The sequence below is a fragment of the Plutella xylostella genome, chromosome 7, assembly GCF_932276165.1.
Source record: "Plutella xylostella chromosome 7, ilPluXylo3.1, whole genome shotgun sequence".
In the NCBI taxonomy this organism is placed as follows: Eukaryota; Metazoa; Arthropoda; class Insecta; order Lepidoptera; family Plutellidae; genus Plutella; species Plutella xylostella.
The window spans coordinates 3,516,692-3,537,496 of record NC_063987.1 but is presented as its reverse complement, the minus strand read 5'-3'; the positions used below and the strand labels follow the sequence as shown (position 1 = coordinate 3,537,496).

At 42.3% G+C, this 20,805-nt stretch overlaps 1 protein-coding gene across 11 annotated transcripts in view; it reads right to left on the bottom strand.

Annotated features, from left to right (window-relative positions):
• Nucleotides 1-20,805, bottom strand: part of LOC105382660 (trithorax group protein osa) — a 69,277-nt gene that overhangs the window by 29,787 nt on the left and 18,685 nt on the right. For all 11 annotated transcript variants that reach the window (XM_048622234.1, XM_048622243.1, XM_048622242.1 and 8 more), the window contains exons 3-4: nucleotides 19,483-19,650; nucleotides 11,805-11,867 (exon numbers count right to left, since the gene is read on the bottom strand). In XM_048622234.1, coding sequence (XP_048478191.1) covers nucleotides 11,805-11,867; nucleotides 19,483-19,650 — 231 coding nt within the window. The remainder of the gene's footprint in view (nucleotides 1-11,804; nucleotides 11,868-19,482; nucleotides 19,651-20,805) is intronic.

Genomic DNA, 20,805 nt, shown 5'->3' with positions numbered 1-20,805 from the left:
TTCACCGGGCTGATATTGCGACGGCACGGCGCTGCGGCGCCCGACCGACACACATGTAGCTATAGCTGACTACAGAGCGAGGCGAGGGCACGCCAGCGAGCGGGGGGTCGCCGCTAGCTCCACTGCACGCAGCCAACTGACGAGCCGAGAGAACTAACTTGTTTATTCCACAAATACATGCTTTCATGGTTCATCAGTGAAATAAAATATCTCTCACGCTCACGGATAACAAACATCATTGGGCAATAAAATATTAGGTCCATAAAAATATCGATAGATAAAAGCTTTTGTTCTTGCCATCAGCCAGCTGTTTATTATGCAAACAAATGGAAGAGCCGATTATCGAAATGACTCTACACAAAAATAAGCAACACCCAGCGAATGCTAAGCCAGTACACAAACAATAGATTTATGTTGATAAAAAGTTTACGCTCACATCGAAACTACATTATACGGCTTGTAGAGGTACAGAATAAAAGTAGTATTTAATATTAATGTTTTACAAAAAAAAACCTCAAGTTACAAACTTACAACGATAATTAGATGGCAAATTTCAATCATTATAGGTTGTAAAAATGTTTTGATAACTGATACCGACATTGAGGCGGAGAGTGGAATAGGAGCGGACGCTAATTACCTGCGTAATGAGACATTATTGATCGTATTGGTGAGAGCTGACACGGCTGTACATAGCCAGCTACATGTCATTGCAATCGCAAACAATGCCGGCCGGCTGGGGATGCAGGTCAATATGTATCAGGTCAGCATATGCGCACTGAGACCAACACAACACTAATTAATCCATGTCTGTGTATGCATAATGCATATCCAGATTGATATATCGTTCGCATGTAACTGATATGCGGAACAAATAGGCTTGCAGGTTCGTTTTGTCAGCAGGTTTAACTAATTATAGCATTTTTACAATGTTAAATAATTCATTTTTCAATATCAATAGATACATAGACACCTAAAAAGGTGAAAAATCTAAAATTACAAAAAGTTTATCTAATATTCATGACGGAAAGGCAAGAAAAGGTCATCATGAATAGCTCTACGTTGTTACAAACGTACTTATGCTCACCAAGATAATTAAAAGAAGATTAATTGAAAGATAATAGAGATAAAGTATGGCGCCCGTGAGGCTGCGAACAATAGACGCCCATCGGTCTGCGCCGGAGCATGTTAAAACCAAATTTAATCCGCACAAACGACTGACATAGAAACCACCTGCTAGCCTGACTGAAAGGTGTAATAGAATTGGCAAAAAGCAGTAGCAAAAGCAAAATGTTTACTAAATTAATTAACAAAACTCCAACTTTAGTGGGAGAGCTTTCCGGCAAATTGTATTCAAAGCATTTGGAAATGCCAAGTTTAATTCTCTACGGAGTTTAGAAAATATGCAGAAATGCCGAGGCCGTATCCCAAGAGCGGATTTATCGGAACAGAAACCAGTTCTGTTTTGCTGGAGCGTGGTGCTGGCAGCGAGGGGCCGACGCAGTAAAATAAAAAGAAATATATATTTTAGTGGGTTAGCGAGCTTGTTTACGATCGGATTCTTCGGGACCGATTATGCCGCCATTAGTTACATAAGCGGTGGGGTCTGCCGATAATTAGACAATTTGTCATGTTGCTGATACCGTCATTGCAATATTGACTTTAATTATGATTTTTTGATACCTATAACAATAGGCAACGATTTGTATTCTGCACTACGTTTCTATGTTCATTGAGTAATCATAAATTGCCAATGTCTTGTGTTATTCCATGTTTAATTCTGGTTACAACTCCAAGTGGTGCTCGCAGCGCCATCTGTTGGCCGCGGCGCGGGGCTCGGGCCGGATGCTCGACCAGTTTCGATGTTGATACTAGCACCTGCACAGCAACTGTCATTTCTACAGTTGCCAACTAAATTGCCACACCGTTTTATTTAAGCAGCTTAAAATTGTACTTTTGCTTCGACCATGTTTTTCAGAAGCCTTAGAAAATACAGAAATAAATTGTACTTAGTAAAAAAGTATTGAATTTGAAATAGCCGACTTTGGAGTTTTCTTTTTCCAACACAATATTCAATATCTCCATACATATTCTAAAATTAAAGACATGCACAAAAACAGATCACATTACACAACCGAACCTTCAAAAACAAGTTCCACGCATATAAGGAAGGCGGGATGTGATGTATAGAGCGGGCTCTGCAAATTTGCATTGACGGTTATCTTATGCGGCTGTTTCATCATCGAAAGTCATGTTTACGGAAACTTCGTGAGGCGCATCCGAGCGTCCTTGTGCCGAGACAATACGGTGCTCATTATGCAACCAGACGCAACCACACCGCGTCAATGGCATCTCTTGATCTCGACCCTGCAGCCGCTTCCCACTTCTCGCTGACTGACCCACATTACTCATTCGACGGACGCAATTACAATGCCCGGACGTTTCAGATTAGACGATCGGAATGTACACGCCGGCGAATTAAAATCCGATTGTGCCGTATCGCGGTTAGATTGCGATAAGTCAAACGCGACTGTAGCACAGCCGGCACCGCATGCGATCGTAGAACGTGTTCAATGGATAAGTGGGACCGGTAAATATGGTGAATAGCTATTACTGCGTATCCTGGCATTATTAATAGCATCTACCTAGGTAGCTATAGACAAGATCCTTTTAGATTGGATTAGGACTACGATAAGGGAAGTCTCTGGCGAACGTTACTATTGACGCAACAGCTACAAGTACAAACGGGGAAAACGGATGCAGATAAGTTTATGAGATACACGAAGCAGAAACAATAAAACAACATATCGAAATTCTCACGCTGATAAGGATGAGTACAATTAGACGACTAAACTCCTCGGCAAAGACCTTGAGCGTCATTAACAAAACATTAAAGATAAGCGGTCAAAATAGCGCATTAGATCTGTAAACACGACAGGTTTATTTATAGCAGTGCGAAGTGTCGAAACATTCGAGTGAACTTTTCTTTCATGTCGGGAAAAATGGGTGTGTGTGCGTGTCCCGTGCCGATGTAGGCCACTGCCAAGGCCGAATGTTTAATATAAAGTCTGGCGGTGGGACATTAAAATGGTCGGCCCCCTCCCGAACCCCCTTACCCGTGGGCTGGCGGCGGCGGTCGCAATCGTTGCACTCTTTATTTATTATCTCCAGGCATCCCTCAACTCGCCGTCTTTAATGCTCTATTCTCTAGCTATAAGTATACATTGTCGGAGAACCATCAAGTACAATGTAGTTATCGGAGCGTACCGCAACTGGAGTAGTGTGAGGGGCCGGCGGGAACAGCTGACGCGATAAAATTACCGTCTCCCTGACCTATCGAACGAGTGACGACACTCGCAATAAATGACCACTCTTAATAGACGTGGGTGTGTTCAACGAGTAGTTTCAAGCTGAAATCAGCGCTGATAAGGATCACGAGGTTTCCAAGATTCAAATGTCAACTTGGAAGTTGAGAACAAAACGAACTTTTCTCGTGAGTAACCCAATGCCACCCGTTCAAGGTCAATGAATGGAACATTTATTAATGAATAGGGTGCCCTTTGCCGACTGATGTAAGAGCCAATTGACTTGAAGCTAACACAATACAGGCCGAGTAAATGCTATTTCAGTCGACTTGCCGTCAAACAAGGCGCCTTTGGGTGAGCTATAAAGCTTCGAGATGTGTAAGTAAGTATGTAGCTATGGTACTTTGTATTGTGTAGAACAAGTTGTACACAAATTCCGCGATCTCGGTCGATACGTCGCAGCGTGGTTCCGAGAAACTTACAACTCTCACTTTCGTGCAAGAAACGCGCGGTTACCAAGAGGCACGTGGCACTACTGCAACATAAAACAAAAACTACGTACTAACTACCTATATACAAAACCCTATAGCTAAATCTGCGATCCTTGACATTAACCAAGTGCGGCGCATGAAAACTAGAGAATGGAATAGACATGTGTGCTATTTATTTGTTATAAATGCTCGTATTCGGTTCTGACGCACCACAAATGCGTGTAAAAAGCTTGTTAATAATTAAATCGTCTGGCATAATATTGGGGTTTCCCCATTGGATTAGAGCCAACCGGAAGGGGTCATCTGTATACAAACTCAGAATATTAAACGCATTGCTTAGAACTGTCAGGTTATAAATTGCGATAGGTTCGTTGGTTTTCCATAAATTATATTAAATGACTTCTGAATTCAATTTGGGACACCAATAATTCCGAATGAGGGGATCATGTGTAGCTTAGTTTTGAATTAATAATAACTGTCCCTTCTTTCCATAGCGACATACGAGTAGTATCGACCCTGACAAAAGGAAAAGTACCATCTACTAGAGTCTCGCGTGCAAACTCTTTGTTATTCAGCGACAGACAACCGTACTTTTTGGAAGAAAAGAAGCCACAGGGGGCAATTCAAAGTTAGAACCCCGAGACAACTTTGCCAACGAGGTCGTCAATTTAAAGTATGAAGTGAGGGTGGGGTATGCATGAGTCGTTTGGTGTCTCGGTCACGACTCAGGCGGCGGCGGCGAGGCGTGCTCGCTCATCGCAATCAGATGACATCATTGCTGGCCACCACCGCCACATCCTCGCAGTCAGCGCAACGGCGAGCTAAGGAATCACCGGTGCATACAGCTAACGTCCAGAATTCATAAGCAGACGCGGCTAACATTACTTGCACCGAGCACTGCTTGCCGCATAACAGTACAAATGTTTTCAAACACTAGTTACACATGCATAGAACTTGAATGAAAATATGTCACAACGTGTATGTAGGTGTAGCGGGATCACGGTAGCAAAACGTCGCAAACGAGTCTGTGATTGATGGTTGCGGTGACTGGAGCTTTACGTCATAGAGCACTGTGGGTCGGGAGGTCAATGCCATCGGGATAACCTCACACAACTACAAACAGGCATCAACTATATATTTCAACGTCGACTCCCTCTTTCCGTCGCCGGGAAGCACTATTTCTCAGTAAAGAGGCTTTGGAGACAATTCATCTCTAGCTAAATGGACTTAACTGTAATTGAAATTCTGAAAAAGGCTTTATTTACGAGATGTTTAGCTTTCGGCGGAATAACGAAGTTTTCTTGGGTAGCGCTGACGTCAAACAAGTTTCAAGAAAACGATAAACATAATATTATGTATGTTTTAAAACTAAATAATCCGTGAGGGTGGTCGAAAGTTACATTACTCGGACCACCCAGTTTGGATTAGTTTGTTTGACCCCGTTCTCAAATATACGTGGGGTTGGGCCGCTGTAGTACCATAAAACGGTATGATCGCTTTTACGACGAATACTCAAACACACCTTCGCGAGCTATGTATTGTAAAATAATAACGATGTCGTGATAGACTCTGATAAGAGGGTAAACGATGTTTATAGATACAGACCGAAAATATCAGTTTAAGATTTATTAGCAATAATTCGTACCGGAACATGGGCCATTCCAGGTACTATAAAATGGCTATACTATAATGCGGAACTCTTCTAATGAGCCATAAAAAGAGGGGGTTTTACGACTACCGCCGGTCGCCGGCTGCCCCAAGTTTGTAATCAGCAGAACCGGCTTTAAATTTCTAAGGTACCATACATAACTCCAATGGAGTATGTACGTTTAGCTATTGGAATAACAATAAACACCTGGGTAATAAAGGTGAAGGCCCATTCGAAAGCAGTTAAATCGGTCACCTTCAACAACAGAAGGATACTGTGGACTTTTCCCCTTACTGAATTATGCAGAATGCCGCAGAGTAGAATATGGATCGTTTAGTCCATGATTATTCTATCATAAGGAATCTGTTTATAGCTTTCTGTAGCTTGACCCTATTTGATCTTAAATACCCTTACAACAAAAGGTTGTGGATTGCTTGAAAAAAAAAACTTCTTAGTCTTAGTATAATATAAGCTTCGTAACTTCTGTTCGTGTTTGTGTACAAATTATTGAAAACCCAAGATGAAGAAGACAGCAACATTTGAAATACCAATTTTGTCAACAAGATCATAACAGAAATTGTGTCGCAAAAATAAATAATTTTATCAGTTTATTTCGGAAAAAATGTTCGGATGATGCACTAACACAAATAATGGTACAATTTGATCTCTCGGAAGTCGGCACACGAATAAAAGCGTCGTGCGGCCAACGATATCAGATTGGTATAGAGTTTTACAGAGGTGTACAATTTGGTTTAGTGCGTATATCAAGAAGCAGTTGGAGTTGTTACGGGCCGGGTCCGGTTTTACGGCCTCGTTACCGGCGATCTGGCGTTTTTACAACGTGATTAAATCGCCCGTCCGTCCGCCTGTCGCGGCCCTATCTCCGACCCACCAACCCCGTAATTGGACTAAATCTTTTTATTGAGCCTCTGCTAGAACCGCTGTTTAACATTTTAAAAATAATATGCGCCGAATGTTAGTAGTTTATGCAGGATGAGCAGCGTAATTTGGACCCGTCCGACAGAAATGTCTGATGTCAGTCCAACATTTTAATGATATGAAGCATCATGATGAATTTCGGTTTCAAAAATAAATGAAGTGCCTCTATCTGTTCTGACAGTCGCGTAAAATTTTAAAATACATCGTTGCGAGTGTTCAACCACATTTTGTTCGCGAGCGGCCTCGCGCCGCATTATCGAAATCGGACCGCAATAATTACATTCGAACCGAATGCGGCCGCTCCATTTGTCCGAACGACTAAATAAAATATACGTCCGGCTTTAATTTTTACCGTACCTAATGAAATGGCCGACCCAGTAAATATGGTTTTGCAAAATTAATTATTGAAATTATACACGTTTGTGAACACAATTTTAAGTTTTCATTTGTAGTGCTGATTGAATATCAGATAATAATATGTTTATTAAAATTATTCATTTTATAATCATAATTCGGGACGCGGCTGCATACATTTCGCGGAATGAACGTCGGTAACAGTGGCAGCGCTTGTATCACGAAAAGTGTACGTGAAACAAACGAGGTGGGGAAAGGGAGTCTAAACGGAAAAGCATTTGAAACAAGAGTTGAGAACAAAAACAAACAGCGGAGCCTACGCGAATTTTGGCGCTCGAGGGCGGAGCGCGGAGCCGGATTATATAGCGCTCTCGGCTTATTCAATTAAAAACGGAACGTACTCTTGCGCGTGTTCTGACGATTCGTAATTTTATAGGGAGAGCGCGCTCCCATTCGGCAAATGAGATTTGTGTCCGCCGTACTCCGTCTGCACGAAGCAGGCGCAGCGCTCCCGTAGCGCCGCCGCCCGATCTCCCATTACGAGACTTTGAATAATTTCCTCGTCTTTTGGGCTTCGCGGAGACTGACGAAAAAGTACTGCGTGATCGCAGATGACATCGTTAGACCCCAAGAACGTACTCATTGTAGAAAGAAATTGGAGTGGTTCAATCCAAAAAGTACAAGTCTCTATCTTTCCATACATAAACGTAGCGTTTACGTAGTCACCCCTATATTTGTGTCAGCCCTAAAACTTTGTTATAAGACGGTGAGGCTCGAGTTTCTGCATGAGGAAAGTTGTTTTCGCGAAGAGGCGACGCGACGCCCGCGGAGGAGGCACAGCGAATGTCATTCGATAAAGTTATTTCGTTTGATGTAGGACTTCTCCCACCGGAGATGGATCAGCGGGAGAGCTATGTCAGCTTAAAAAGATAAGGGTCCTTTTTGAGATATCGGAAATAACGTTTCATTATTTTTATACCGGCTCCTTATCTTAGGCTCTCTTTGCAATATGCTTTATTAACGGGTGTGTATTGCTACGTATAAAAACGAAATGTCTATTAAATGTATTATTTGATGCGTTTTTATACCTTCTCTCTTGAGGAGTCTGGCAACCGAAGCATGTGCGTTCTGACATCAGACTCTGAGACATCACAAGTGCACCTCATTTGCGCTTCCATCGCCACAATTAGTCGCGGCATTCGTTGCACTTCCCCGCTGCAGCGCAACATAAATCCGTTTTAAGAGAACGCTAGTAATTTCCCTCTGAAAATGTTCGCAATGGAATATAAATTTGTTCTGTTTTTGCAGGAACGCACGTCGGCGGCGGGCTGATTACGGCGCGCTGTTGCCGTCATTCATTTTAGTCGACGGCGCCCGCTCAATCTCGTTTATTATGAACGTGCGGCCGCCGCGCCAGCGCCATCTCTTTTATAAATTTAAATATCTCACCCCGTGCGATACTTTTATATCGAGGCATTTGTCTTTTTGCGAGTCCGCGTGATTGCACATGCTCGACGTCGCTGCATGTTTAATTTTTCGTGGTAAACACGGAAAGCGGAATTTTTATTGACATAGGTATCGGGTGTCGGTGTTTCTTGAAAAATTTCGGATTTCCCCTCAGAACTAATGGTGCAAGGAAGTTTATAGAGCCGCACCAAGGGTGACTTGCTATAGAAATATACCATTATACTCAAACTTGAATAAATAAATATCAAGAGAACCCTCGTCGTCTCCCTGTTACTTGAGTACTTAGCCTTTGTTGTACTGATCAATAGACATTATAAATTATAAGTCTTATAAAATTAATTAAATTCTTCAATATTTCTAAATCATTAATTTAAAACAATGCACACATGCTAAATACTTATTAAAATCGCACATTTTGCGCACACACCTTATTCCTGAAATATACAACAACACTGTCTTGCTTAGACCAAACTCCCTTCGCTCCAGCGTCGAAATTATGCAGAAATAATATTAACACAGATTCCGAGGGGGGCTTTCCAGGGCCGCACTCGACGTTGGTGTAGCGAACAATTCTCTAATCAAGGGGGGCCTTTTTGGTTGCAATGCTGCGGGCCCGCGCCCCGTGCGTTCATTACAAAAAGCGTCGCATAGCGGCCCGGTTTAATAATGCAACGGGCGAGTCCATTCTCAACGCCGAATTTAGGGGCGACTTGGATAAATTAATGCCACATGAATACAGTTCGGACTGCCTGTATGACTCATTATAGTCAAGTTATGGAAGTTGGAAAGGAAAGGACAGCAATTCCAACCCCTTGAATATTTGAATTTTGGGTAAGCTACCTACGAATATATTCTAAACATTTAGCACGGGATCTGATTGATAAATCTACGTCCAAAGTAAGGTTTTATTCATGGGAAACTTGCCGTGTATTTAATGAACGCGACCCATGACGTAACGGGGTGCACCCAGTCTCATTTGGATCCCCCTGGCAGGACAATGCTAACGGTATCAATCAACATCAAACGGGACCCGCTTTCAAAACTTTAGGGCTACTACTGTGCTTTTATGCATCTGGCCTCTTTACATTTAATTACGTTATTTCTTTACATTATTAAAAGTTGTGGCGTCAACATTTTTACCGAGTTGGTAGTTTATTACTTATTTTTTTTATATTCTAAAAGGACTTTTAGTGCAAGAAATACGAGCCGAAGTAAAAATGGTCGATAAAAATCTTTCACACAGAAATAAAATCCACAAAATCCCTCGAGGCATGCGTTTCTACGCCTCCGCAATACTTTTTATCTGGAATCTTATTAGCAGCATTGATCGGATCGTTACTGACATCTCGAAGCAATCTGAACCTCCCCGATGGCTTGCACTAAGCTCAGATTATACACTGCCATGGAAATGTTTATTTTTTACTAAATTATGTAGAAATTGGCAAAAGTGATATTGAAACAGGTAATTGGGTGAGTCAGCTGGTCATACTGGTCAACTTTTGGTCTATGAATTTTAAAATGTGTCTTATATTATGTTTATACATTAAATCAAGTGTAATAGGTATACTTAATTATTACTCATTACCTCCATGAACTATTATATTATTATGTTTATATATCTATGAGTGACAACCCTATTCCGGGGTATGCAATACTTTTTATCGCAAAGGGTCCGTTGCAGGCTCGCTGCAATGTTCAGTGCGCCCCACATTTGTGCCGCGGGCTGTGTACTATGCGCTCATCCAATTTCATGTCATGCATTTGATGGAGACCCTCGTCAAAACGCTACGTCCTCATCACGATTAACAGTGATCAAAGAATCCAAACAGTCGAACACATGCGACCATCTAAAAAGCTTAGCTTTCATGCTGTATTCAAAATATTTATAAAATAGATTCTATTCAATTTCCTGGTATTATTAAACGCGATTATGTCAAGAAAACAATACTGAATTAAAGGAGTAACAAGCCGTCGCTTGTGCGAGGTAAGTCGCAGAGTTTAGCAAACAATCAAGAGTCGAGACAGCGCTCCAACTGCGCCTTACATGGAGTGTCATGCGCCAGAAATAGAGGGTCTGGTGCGGCCGCGCTGGGGGCCACATGTGCGCTAATGAAGACACCACGTTTATGATCATAACCGCCTTATTTATAAATCCGCTTCAGATACGCCCCGAGAATATGCTCGCTGCGACGGCGAAAATGGGCGAACGCTATTAAATTTCCGCCTAAATTATAAAATGGATATCAGCGTTGCTTAGCGATTCAAGGGCTGTAAGTGCTTCAGCTGAGGACTACAAACAATGGACGTTTAGGGGGAGTGATGGAAACATTGATCATACCCAATAACTGTCGTTGCAAGGCAATATTCGCCATTTAACGCCAATCTGGAATGATTTATTGAAACATCTACGGGATTATTTCGGTCACGACTGATACATCTCGTGTAATTCAGAAAAGTATTGCAACGTTTGAGTAGGTAGTTGTCGGCTTCAGTGGCGTGACTGATAGCAGTCAGTCGGAATCGGATTGCGTACTATTATTGTTATACAAAGCCAAGTTTAATATAATCAGCCATGTGCGATATTGAGTCATGAATTATTTCAAGCTCATTCATGATTCCTATATTATATTTACTTCAGCACGCAACGTATCAAGACTATTTCATAATAATTTTGTCTACATCTTTATCTCTAAGTTTCTTGTTCGTAAAGTATTTAAATTGTATGAGTAGTGATGTAAGTAAGTGAATGTATATATTTTCCGTGTCATAAACACGTGTACGATGGTGGCGAGCTGGTAGGAACACTGTTTGCCCATTAGCGAGGCTGGTCGGAGGCGCTATTATAAAATCATTAAGCTATAGCCGCGACCCGCGGGGCTAGTCAGAGGGGAGCCTCGATACTCAACTTAATGTATCAGGAAAATTCATCACTCGATACAAAAGTGACAGTACAAGGAAATTGAAGCATAATATTGGAAGGAAGTTTTCAAGGCAAACAGCCTGATCGTTCAACGATTTTGTGGAAAACGGAAATCACTGTTTTTAGAGTACAGATGACACCAAATAGTACAATAACAGTTACTGTTAAAGATAATAGGCCCACTAATAATTCAAGAAGCCTATGCGTTTCAAAACTAGACTATGATTATTTTTATTTATTCGTCTTTATTAGTGCGACGTATATTTCATTTATAGTGGGATCCACTGTACAAATGTCTCTAAGTTTACGGAAACATAACTTCGAAGAAACAATCTTCTTGTGTGCCTAAATATAGGTTTAGTCGTTGATAGCGGCCGAGCTACACTAATGCTAAAAGGGAACAGTGTCGACGACGTTATTTTGCCATTAGCCCACGAGCACGCTAATGCACCGTCTTCATTACACACAACACTTACAAGACAGCCGAGGCTGCATTATTTTCATAACTTTCAAAACTACTCGGTTTGAATATAGACTGGGCTTTTCTTGATTGGTTTTTAATAACACTGAATGATCAGAGGCGGAGTCACATTGAATTTCAGATAGTTTTTCCCAGTGTTTTTTTTTTCTAAAAGTGTTAAAACAATAAATTGATTAGTTAGATGTAGGTAATTATTACTTACATTGTCAGGATCATGTGCGTTTGGCGTAGAAGGCTGCGGCGGCCGAGGTGGGGGAGGGTAGCCCTGGGGACGTAATAAACACATCGTTAATCACAAACGTCTTTAATGAAACAATATTACTTACAGCATTTATAAATGCGCTCAGTGAGAATACATAAGCCGATTTCTGAACGTACAAAGAGTTGGCAACCAAAAACCACTGGTAAACATTTCCAAACTAACAAACTTTGTATTTGAAAACATACATCCAAGTTTGGAGTCCGTCAGCTATCGGTCGCATCTCCTCGCATTCCATTCAATAACGGCCGGGCAACGAAAACAACTCGCCTCTGTAAATCATTACACTTCGGGCCATTATCAACTTTATCCACTGAACATACAGTCGCTACTTCATATCATAAGCATGAGCTGTCCGACTTCCATATCGCACGTGTATTATTTTTGCTAACGTCATATGTTTCGTCGGATGCAAAGGAATTGGGGCTTTAAGTCGTCGGTCTGGAGTGGTTTTTCTTGTGGTGCGCGGGCGGTGGTTGCGCCACACTGGCGTCGCCGGTGATGTCATAGTGCTCCGATGTCAAATGGTGCAGTTTATCGGCGAAGTACTGGAATGGCAGACCGGCTCGGCCCGCGCCTGTGGGCGATTAATTGAAACTGACTCGTCGAGCCGAGCCGAGCTCAACCAAACCATTCCAGTGCTCACTGTGTAGCTACTTTGTCATTGGGGTTTGTCATTTTAGTTTAGACTCGCTCGAGGGGTCCCCAACAAGATACATTGTTGAGTCGGATACTGTATAGGTATTTTTCTGGGAATGAGGTCGATGTTGTAAAGTGTCAGCGGCGAACAAATTTAATGCCTTTAGGATAGTATAAAGCAGTTCTAATGTAAATCTAACCCATTCCAGACAGTATTAATTTATTTGCAGAAAAACAAGGTTGCCGCAGAAATATTATGTAAATTGTTTTACACAGAACGCGTCGCAATAAAAACAACAGTTGCAAGCTTGCAAGTTAACTACAGTAAGAAAATGCCAACAAAGTTACTGTCTGTTGCAAAAGGCCATTGTGAATTTACTCCGCTGTAGTCGGAATTAAATCGCAATTTTGAACAGGAGGCAAAAAGTTCACCAACTTACTTTAAAGCAAACTATTGTGAGCCGGACAAAGCAACACTTGTCTATTGAATGAAAGTCAGGTCAAAAGAAAAATACATCCGAATGATGCTTTTGAAATTTGCGAGGGCAATCGGGGTCCCGTTTCCTACTACAAGTGAAACTTAATAATAAAAAGGAAAAGTTTGGATTCACTTGTACGATCACAAAAACTCTGCGACCCAACTTTACAACTAAGATGTACAAACTGAAGTTAGATGAAAAAATCTAACATTCAGACGGCAAAACTTTTAAAGGAACCTAAGGGAAACGCTGACGAAGTAAGAACGAATATGAAAATATTACCTCCACCCTGCCTTTATGTGTCGTATATGAACTGGGAATCTTTTTACCTTTCTCTTTTTATTGGAACTATCGAAGAATTTTCTTTTGTATTTCAGCCCCACATTCGAGTGAACACATTATGTGAGAATGCCGTGAACACTAAGTACAGAAGAAACCCTTCTGAATGCGTCGCCGGAACATAAAGTATTAGATGTGAAAACGCTCCAGCATCAATGGAATTCCATGCCAACAAGCATGCAACGGGGAATCTATACAAATATCTTATCAAAGAGCTTCTTAGAGAGCGTATTCCACGTATGACGTGCTCGTAATGTACGTTCGGGACGGTAGTAGCTAGTGACAGAAACTAGCGAACCAAACTCGCCTCTGTAGCGGGCACAAACCAGCTGAGCTAAATTAACTTTACATAAACCACCTACTATTTATAGCGTGTTTATTTGTCCTTGGCTTTAAGACCAGTCTCGGTCGCGATTATGATCCGATTACCTACTTATTATGTCAATTACTTAACCGTATAATTTGTTGTTGTTGTTCGCATTACACTACAGAAATAGATTTAGTTAGAAAGTTGTATACGCAATCTCGCCTTTAACTAGGAGGAAAACTTGTACGATATTATTTGCAGTACAGTCGGGCGTTATGTTCGCATTTTTACAGGTCATGAAGGAGAAATAAAATAAAAACAAGTATCGGAGAACCTCCCGTATCACTGAATTACACAATAGCTAGACGGTACATAACAATGTTAACCTCTCGCTGCAAAGAGTTCCAACAGCACTTTGTACGGTGTGTTCTTTAATTTTGTTTCAATCGAGTCCGCCGGCACTAATAAATTACAACGCAAAACTGTGGACTTTGAAAGCAGCAGTATAAATGAGAGTGTTCTCTGACGGCATCCGGCGGTGGCCCCACTCGAGCAGCCGGCACAGCCCTGGCCGCAGTAAATCGTGCCTTCGCTCGTGTATAGACCTTTTGACGTCCGCTCCGCACTTTCAGAGTAGGGTTGCCACTTACTTTCGCAATAAACAACATTATGCTCCATAAAGAAAAAGTTTCCGAATGGTTTTCCCCTTTTCTGTGACAGGCATGCGAGGCGAAATCATATTTAAAATGTGATACGGCAAGTGCAGACGCGTACAGGGCAGAACAATAGAGACATCCGGGAGCGCGTTTCTCTTGTGTTACAATTCAATTGCATTATTTTGCAAGGATTGCAAAGGGGGTTGGAGGTGTAATTTGCGCGGAGTGACAGCCCTGCCGCTGCTACTGCTGCGGGAGAGAATGCACGCCCGCCGTCAGCGCTTTAGGGGTTTCCAGCGGCAGCGGCCCGGTGGCGGTGGCGCAGTAAAGTACTGGGAATCCGGAGTATTTTGCAGTTTGTTATGAGAGCGCAGCGCCCCGGTTCGCCCCGCCGATAACTCGCTATTTATATTTATACGATGAACAACACATACACTGCCAGTAGCTTAGTATCGTTACGACGAACAGGCGGTTCCGCGAAATGCTTTATTTATTTTAAAAGCCTTTTAACTTTATTTTCAGCTCAATAACATTCTGGCACATATAAATCAATTTGTAAAAATAACTTGTTAAAGAGTGATTGATAACAGTATAATAATTCACAGTAAAATTATAATGAAATACTCCGTCCTTATAAGACAAAGATCAACTAACAATCGTCCAAATGTTTGAGTAAGCGCTGGAGGCGAGGCGGGCCCAGCAGAGCCGGGCAATTAATCGCAGGTCCTTTGACAATATATTTCCTTGACAATAAAATATACTGTGTTATCTGTTTTTTACTGCAGGCTCGGAGCTAGTGACGGTCAGAGCTGTCGCGCGCAACCGGCGGCCCCGAGAATATTAAACCCGGCTCTATTCCGACGGCGAAACTATCTTTTATGTCCCCAATATATCCCACCCACTCGACTACGGGTGAAGGATTATTGTTTGTTATGTAAGCACAGCAGACGCCACTGCATCCGCGGTCAATGCCACCAATCTACCTAATTGAGTTGCCGACACCTTCGCCCGAATCGGAGCTTCATTAATTAATTCGGCCGTCCGTGTTTTATTGAAAAAGTCAAATAGAGCGTTTTGATAACGAACGTAGCGGAGTAAAATATAATTAGTGATTCCTCATTAGAGTGCGGGCGGTTGGCCCCTCTGGACGTTCGTGCGTCTGCTGGCTTATGGTTATTAATAACGCCCCCCTCCGCCCCCCGCGCCACCCCTCGCTCGCCGTCGCTCGTCTGACATTTTAATTCCGGAGCCGCGGCCGACTAGCGCCTCCTATCGACTACACGGTTTTATCGACACACCAAACTTCTCTATTTGCATTGAATACAAAGCGTCGTATTTACCTGACCCGAATCACTCGACGAAGGCCTGTTGATGAGGGTATTGTTTCTAAGCTGACTGCGACGCTATCAATATTCATATTGGAATATTTTTTTACATAATGGGATAGCATAAGTTGAAAAAGTCGCAAAGCTATATTCAAATTGCTTTACTGCATGTTCTATTATTAGTGAGTTTCTGTATGCTTTTAAATCACACTCACAACGTTGTAATCTAGACGGTCTTATCGTAGCAGCAAGTTTCTTGTTATCTCTCAATGAAGATAAAATAAGTTATACATCAATATAAAATATGTTTGTCTGATGAAACATAGTTCTTCTTAGAAACTCTCCATCACCTCATATCAGAATATTACAGAAATACATTCAAAGGCGTGAAATATAAGTCTTTCAATTCCAAGTATCGAGTACGTTGGTAGGTGGCACATCACTAACTACAATGGCGGTCGGTCGTGCTCAGGTCGAGCGCAACATGGCTGCCTGGTAGGCGGCGCGCGGGAGCGAGACGGCGCTAGCGCGCTAGTGCTGTCCCGCCCGCACCTGCACGCTACGCCCGCATCGATCTCCGCTCGCTGTACTCGCCCCCAGCACCAGAAAGGCGGAACTAACAAAATTACGAAGCGCTTTCGAGCCGCTAATCATAAAATAAGATACGACGTTTCATTTCGTGTGGACGACTCTCGAGCGATCACGATGCCGGAATGGCCCTCGACTCTCGAAATTCTCCACTGACAACGACGAGTATTAACCGCATGTAGGGATTTATGAAGCGTTCTCTTTATGTGTAAAGACAGTCGGAGTTTAGATTTATATCGCAGAATAAACTTTCATAGTTCGTTACAAACTGCACCTCAACTCGAGGCGAGGCTTTAGCGGGACGTAGAATTTTTAATTACGGCGGTAACTTTGGAGTTAAGGCCGGTGGAAGGTATATCAGGGGCGGAATGGGGTGAGGCTCGCCTAGTGGGACCGGTGGAGTTCACGTTGGCATGAATAGTTGTCGTAGTGGAGGAGCCGGGCGCTCAAGGGGCGCGTGCAAATCGACGTGGCAGAAGACGCTCCCTCGCGCCGGAGGGTTGGCCCGTTTTGCACCGTCGGCTACGTGATAGCTGACTGACGTTTAATTTTTGCACCCGCGCTCCTCAAGGCGAAAACGTGTTCCTTATAAACGATGGAAGCCGTTGGGCCCGGCGTGGAATCCTTTCAAATTGCCTTGGGAATACCAAATACATAGACATCACGTTGAATTCTCTGAAAGTTGTTTTGCGTCCCGAGCTGTTAGACTCGGGTAGTCGCCTAGGCTATCTATGCCGACAGATCGCATAAGGTATTCAGGAGCTTTCTGTCTGAAATTGCAGTGGATAATACGGTGTGCAGCGGAGCCGGCCACGTGCCGGCTATAGAACAAGACGGTCCATAGAAATATGTAAATTGAGCGAGAAGCGGCGTGCCAAAACCGCCCGGCGATCACGTCCTCCCGAATGCCGATCTCCGCAGTATGACGAAACGATCGTCCGCGACATTGCAGTCACGCGTGACAAGACGCCGGCTAATTGTACCTGTTGTTGTCATACTAAATTAGTTCGGCATAGTTGCTGGGTACGCCTAAAATATCAAACTTTCGAACCACGGTATACAAAGGCAAAGTTTGTTTCCACGCAGATAGCAATTTAGATTATGCTTGTGCCAACGTTACCTGCAAGCAGTTTATTTTTACTGGACTTTTTTCGTAGTAAAATGGGTAGATATTAAAACCGGGCCTGGGTACCGTTAGAGCACAATATTCGTATCGACCGTCATAGTCATAAGTTTTCGTCAGGACAACGATCGCATAGGATTTTAGGACGTTCGGCATGGCCCAATAACCATAGGCGATATTGCTCTACGTAGCATTGGTCCCGCCTCGGGAATAAAGGCAATGGATATAACAGACTATAATTAGATATTATCTTTAGCTCCTTTAGTACGGGTCTGCACGGACTCGAGCCAGTGACAAAGCTTGATAGAAATAACATACATTCTTTTTAAATTAGTCGCAAGAGGGAGAATTATTATTAGTTTAAAATTATAAGAGCATATCCAGAACATTTGTTGAATAATACCCTGCTGCGAGGAAATTGAGAGAAAACTAATTTAAAATCTTGCGTGTACATAGTACTAATATAATAATGTTTCCATTTACAAGAGGCTATTAAAGTAACAAGCGCTATAGCAAGCGTGTTTCCTCAAAGAACGAAAACAACAACAAAGAGAGTTCGCCGAATAAAAGTTTATTTAAAAGCAAAAGTTGTTCATTAGCATATAACGTTAGACGGTTTATTGAAATAGTAATGGTTGTGGGGGTAATTTTTAAAAATTGCTAGCTACGAGGGTTCCGTACACTCCGTAACGGTTTAATGTGGTGCGATAACAGTAAAGTTCATAGCCAAAGTTCCATCCACCTTGCGCGGGCCTGGGCGCTTCCCGACCTATCAAATGCGATGGATTTCGTTACTTTTCCTCCGCAAACTTTATACGCCTTCGCTACGTAATGGAGGATAAACATAAACAATGCCAAGATGTAACTCAGAAGCAACAAGATAAAATATGTAATCGAAATCTTATTAAAGACACTTAATTTATAGAAAGAACCAACCTCCGATTTCGACTAGATTACGTTTTTAAAAATAGCTTAAACTTAATCTTTGACTTTACATTTCGGACTAATCATTATGGTGGGCGTTATCCCATTAATGGCCACCATAACTCATGGCTGTTCGTTGTTTTTTTTTTAAATCTGATCAGAATCTATGATATGAACGTATGATCCGTTTAGAGGTGCGGTCGGGACTATATATTTTGTGCAAAACTGGTTCAATTTCGTTAAGGCTGAAGCGAGATGCCTATCGCGACTAACTCGCGTAAAGTTAGAATCGAGAGGAGCATAAATAGGGTTAATGAGGCTTTGTGATTTATAATTACCATAATATATCTATCACGTGAGTGTATATACGCACAGGAAAAGTGGGTGACACGCTTGCGAGCCACCTCTGACTACCCTTTCGGGGTAATTACACTCGTGTACGTTATGTATTCGCTATTTTAAAAACTCCGCCTGTATACCTTTAGGCGCAGGCCACCGTACAATGATTACTATTTTTCATCTTATAATGAATTCACTCACTCAGTGTTTTCAACGGTTTTTGGTTTATAATGATAGGTAATAAATGCCTTGACACTATATTTTCGTCTATTTTCAAAACATTTGCACATTTTGTAACATTTCCTTACGTTCAAGAAATCACAGACTAAGCATTCGGGCCAACTTTGTACGGAATAGGAAAATAAATCGAGCAAAATTCCAGCAGCGGAGTCGGAGCGCTGCCGGCGTCTACGGGCGATAAACGATATTCAAACATGACACCGTCTCACACAAATGTGCGCAATTCTTTGCTTTTTATCTTTAAATTATTTCAATCAATCTTTTAGTTTAGGGATTTCTTCGTAGCTTTTGTGTTAATATTATGTTTTTGGTAAGTCTAAAGTTAAAGCTATCATATCACCAGCAGGCAATAATCTTCTTGGTTGGACATTATATGTATTATAACTCTCGAAAGGGCCACACTGCTATGCTAGTACTAAATACTTCAGCAAGCAGGTCAGCCAGGTATGTCCGTAGATGTTAGCTCACACATGCACTGGCCGTGTCTATTAAGTACCCTATACTCAAGGGTGCACGAAAGGAGCCCCGTGTTCCTTATATACGTTCAGCGCACCCTAGCCAGTTAGATATACGCTAATCTCGCTGGCATATCCTTTCACCATGTTGACAACCCTAGTCTACCTCTTGCATTCATCACCGACGTGCTAATTAGACCCTCTTACCTGATGAGGCGGCGGCCCATGCTGGTTGGGGTGCGGGTGTCCGGGGTGCGGCGGGTGCTGCGAGTCCTGGTTGGGTGACAGCGCTCCGGGCGCGCTCTGCGCGGGCCCCGGGCTGGGCGCGCCGGCCGGGTGCGGCGACGGCTGCGGAGAGCCGCCTCGCTCATAGCCCTGCAAGTGATGGATAGAGTTAAGACGGTGATATTGGGTGTTACAAATAAATTTATATTATGGTTTGAATAGGGCTCTTCGTTGTCTTCGTCAAGAAGATTAGGAATACCTACACTACACAGCTTCGTAGTGTTAAGCTCAACTATTAGTCCAATGTCCATACTATTTAATAGTGCGTACCGGCCACTCTACATAATTATATTTTTAAAAATTAGGTTAGAGTAAACAGTAACAGTACCTACTGGCTGACTCAGAAAGTGATTACTAAGTGCTTAAGTCACTGGAATACTAGACTTGTTTGATATATTCCAGATCATAGACCGACGCCGACGCATGTTCACTACTTGAGATACGCCACACCCCAGGATAGCAATAAATCAGAACTTCGGAAGTCACCAGGAGTCTGGGACAATTCGTTGCTGCTAGTAAATCGGATTTTAAGATTCCAAATGGAATAACAACGTCGCATAATGAAGAAAATGAGAATATTACGCAAATAAGAATATAATTAAGGCTTGAGACATAATGAGACAGGCAATAGCCGCCGGCCGTATACAAATTACCGGCTGTAGATATAAAATACACAGCCATCATTTCCGTCAATCTCTTCGAAATTGGGGTAGAGAACCAGACAACGTATAATTATATTGTTAGTTTATTTTTAGCGAATTTGTCAACAAACAATGGAAACAGAGCACTTAATCAATCATCGAATCAGACTGTTGCCCTTGGCCGTGAAACGGGGCACGCCCTCTCTTAAATTGTTTTTTTTATTGTACTCCGGTCCCGATTCCCGAGTTTTATAACACTGCGTCGACAGGCTAATGGAACAGTTTTCACAGCTCTGCGATTGCGATCCGAGTTCTGAACTGACATAACATGCTCATATTTTATGTTTTGTTTCATATTGTTATGTGACTATTTCATATCTCTGTATTCATAAAAGTTACTGTATTTGTGTAGGTGATTTTTCCCTCAATGTGCCAATGTACAAAAGGGAAATCTAACCTGAATGTAACGAAAGGCATAGCGGTTGTCCGCTGTTTGTCCACTGACTTGATTATCGGTAAACACTAACACAACACCAAAGCACACCAAAGACAAATACGAAATGTTTCAGCGTTTATGAAACAAATAGTATTTACTAGGTAGTCT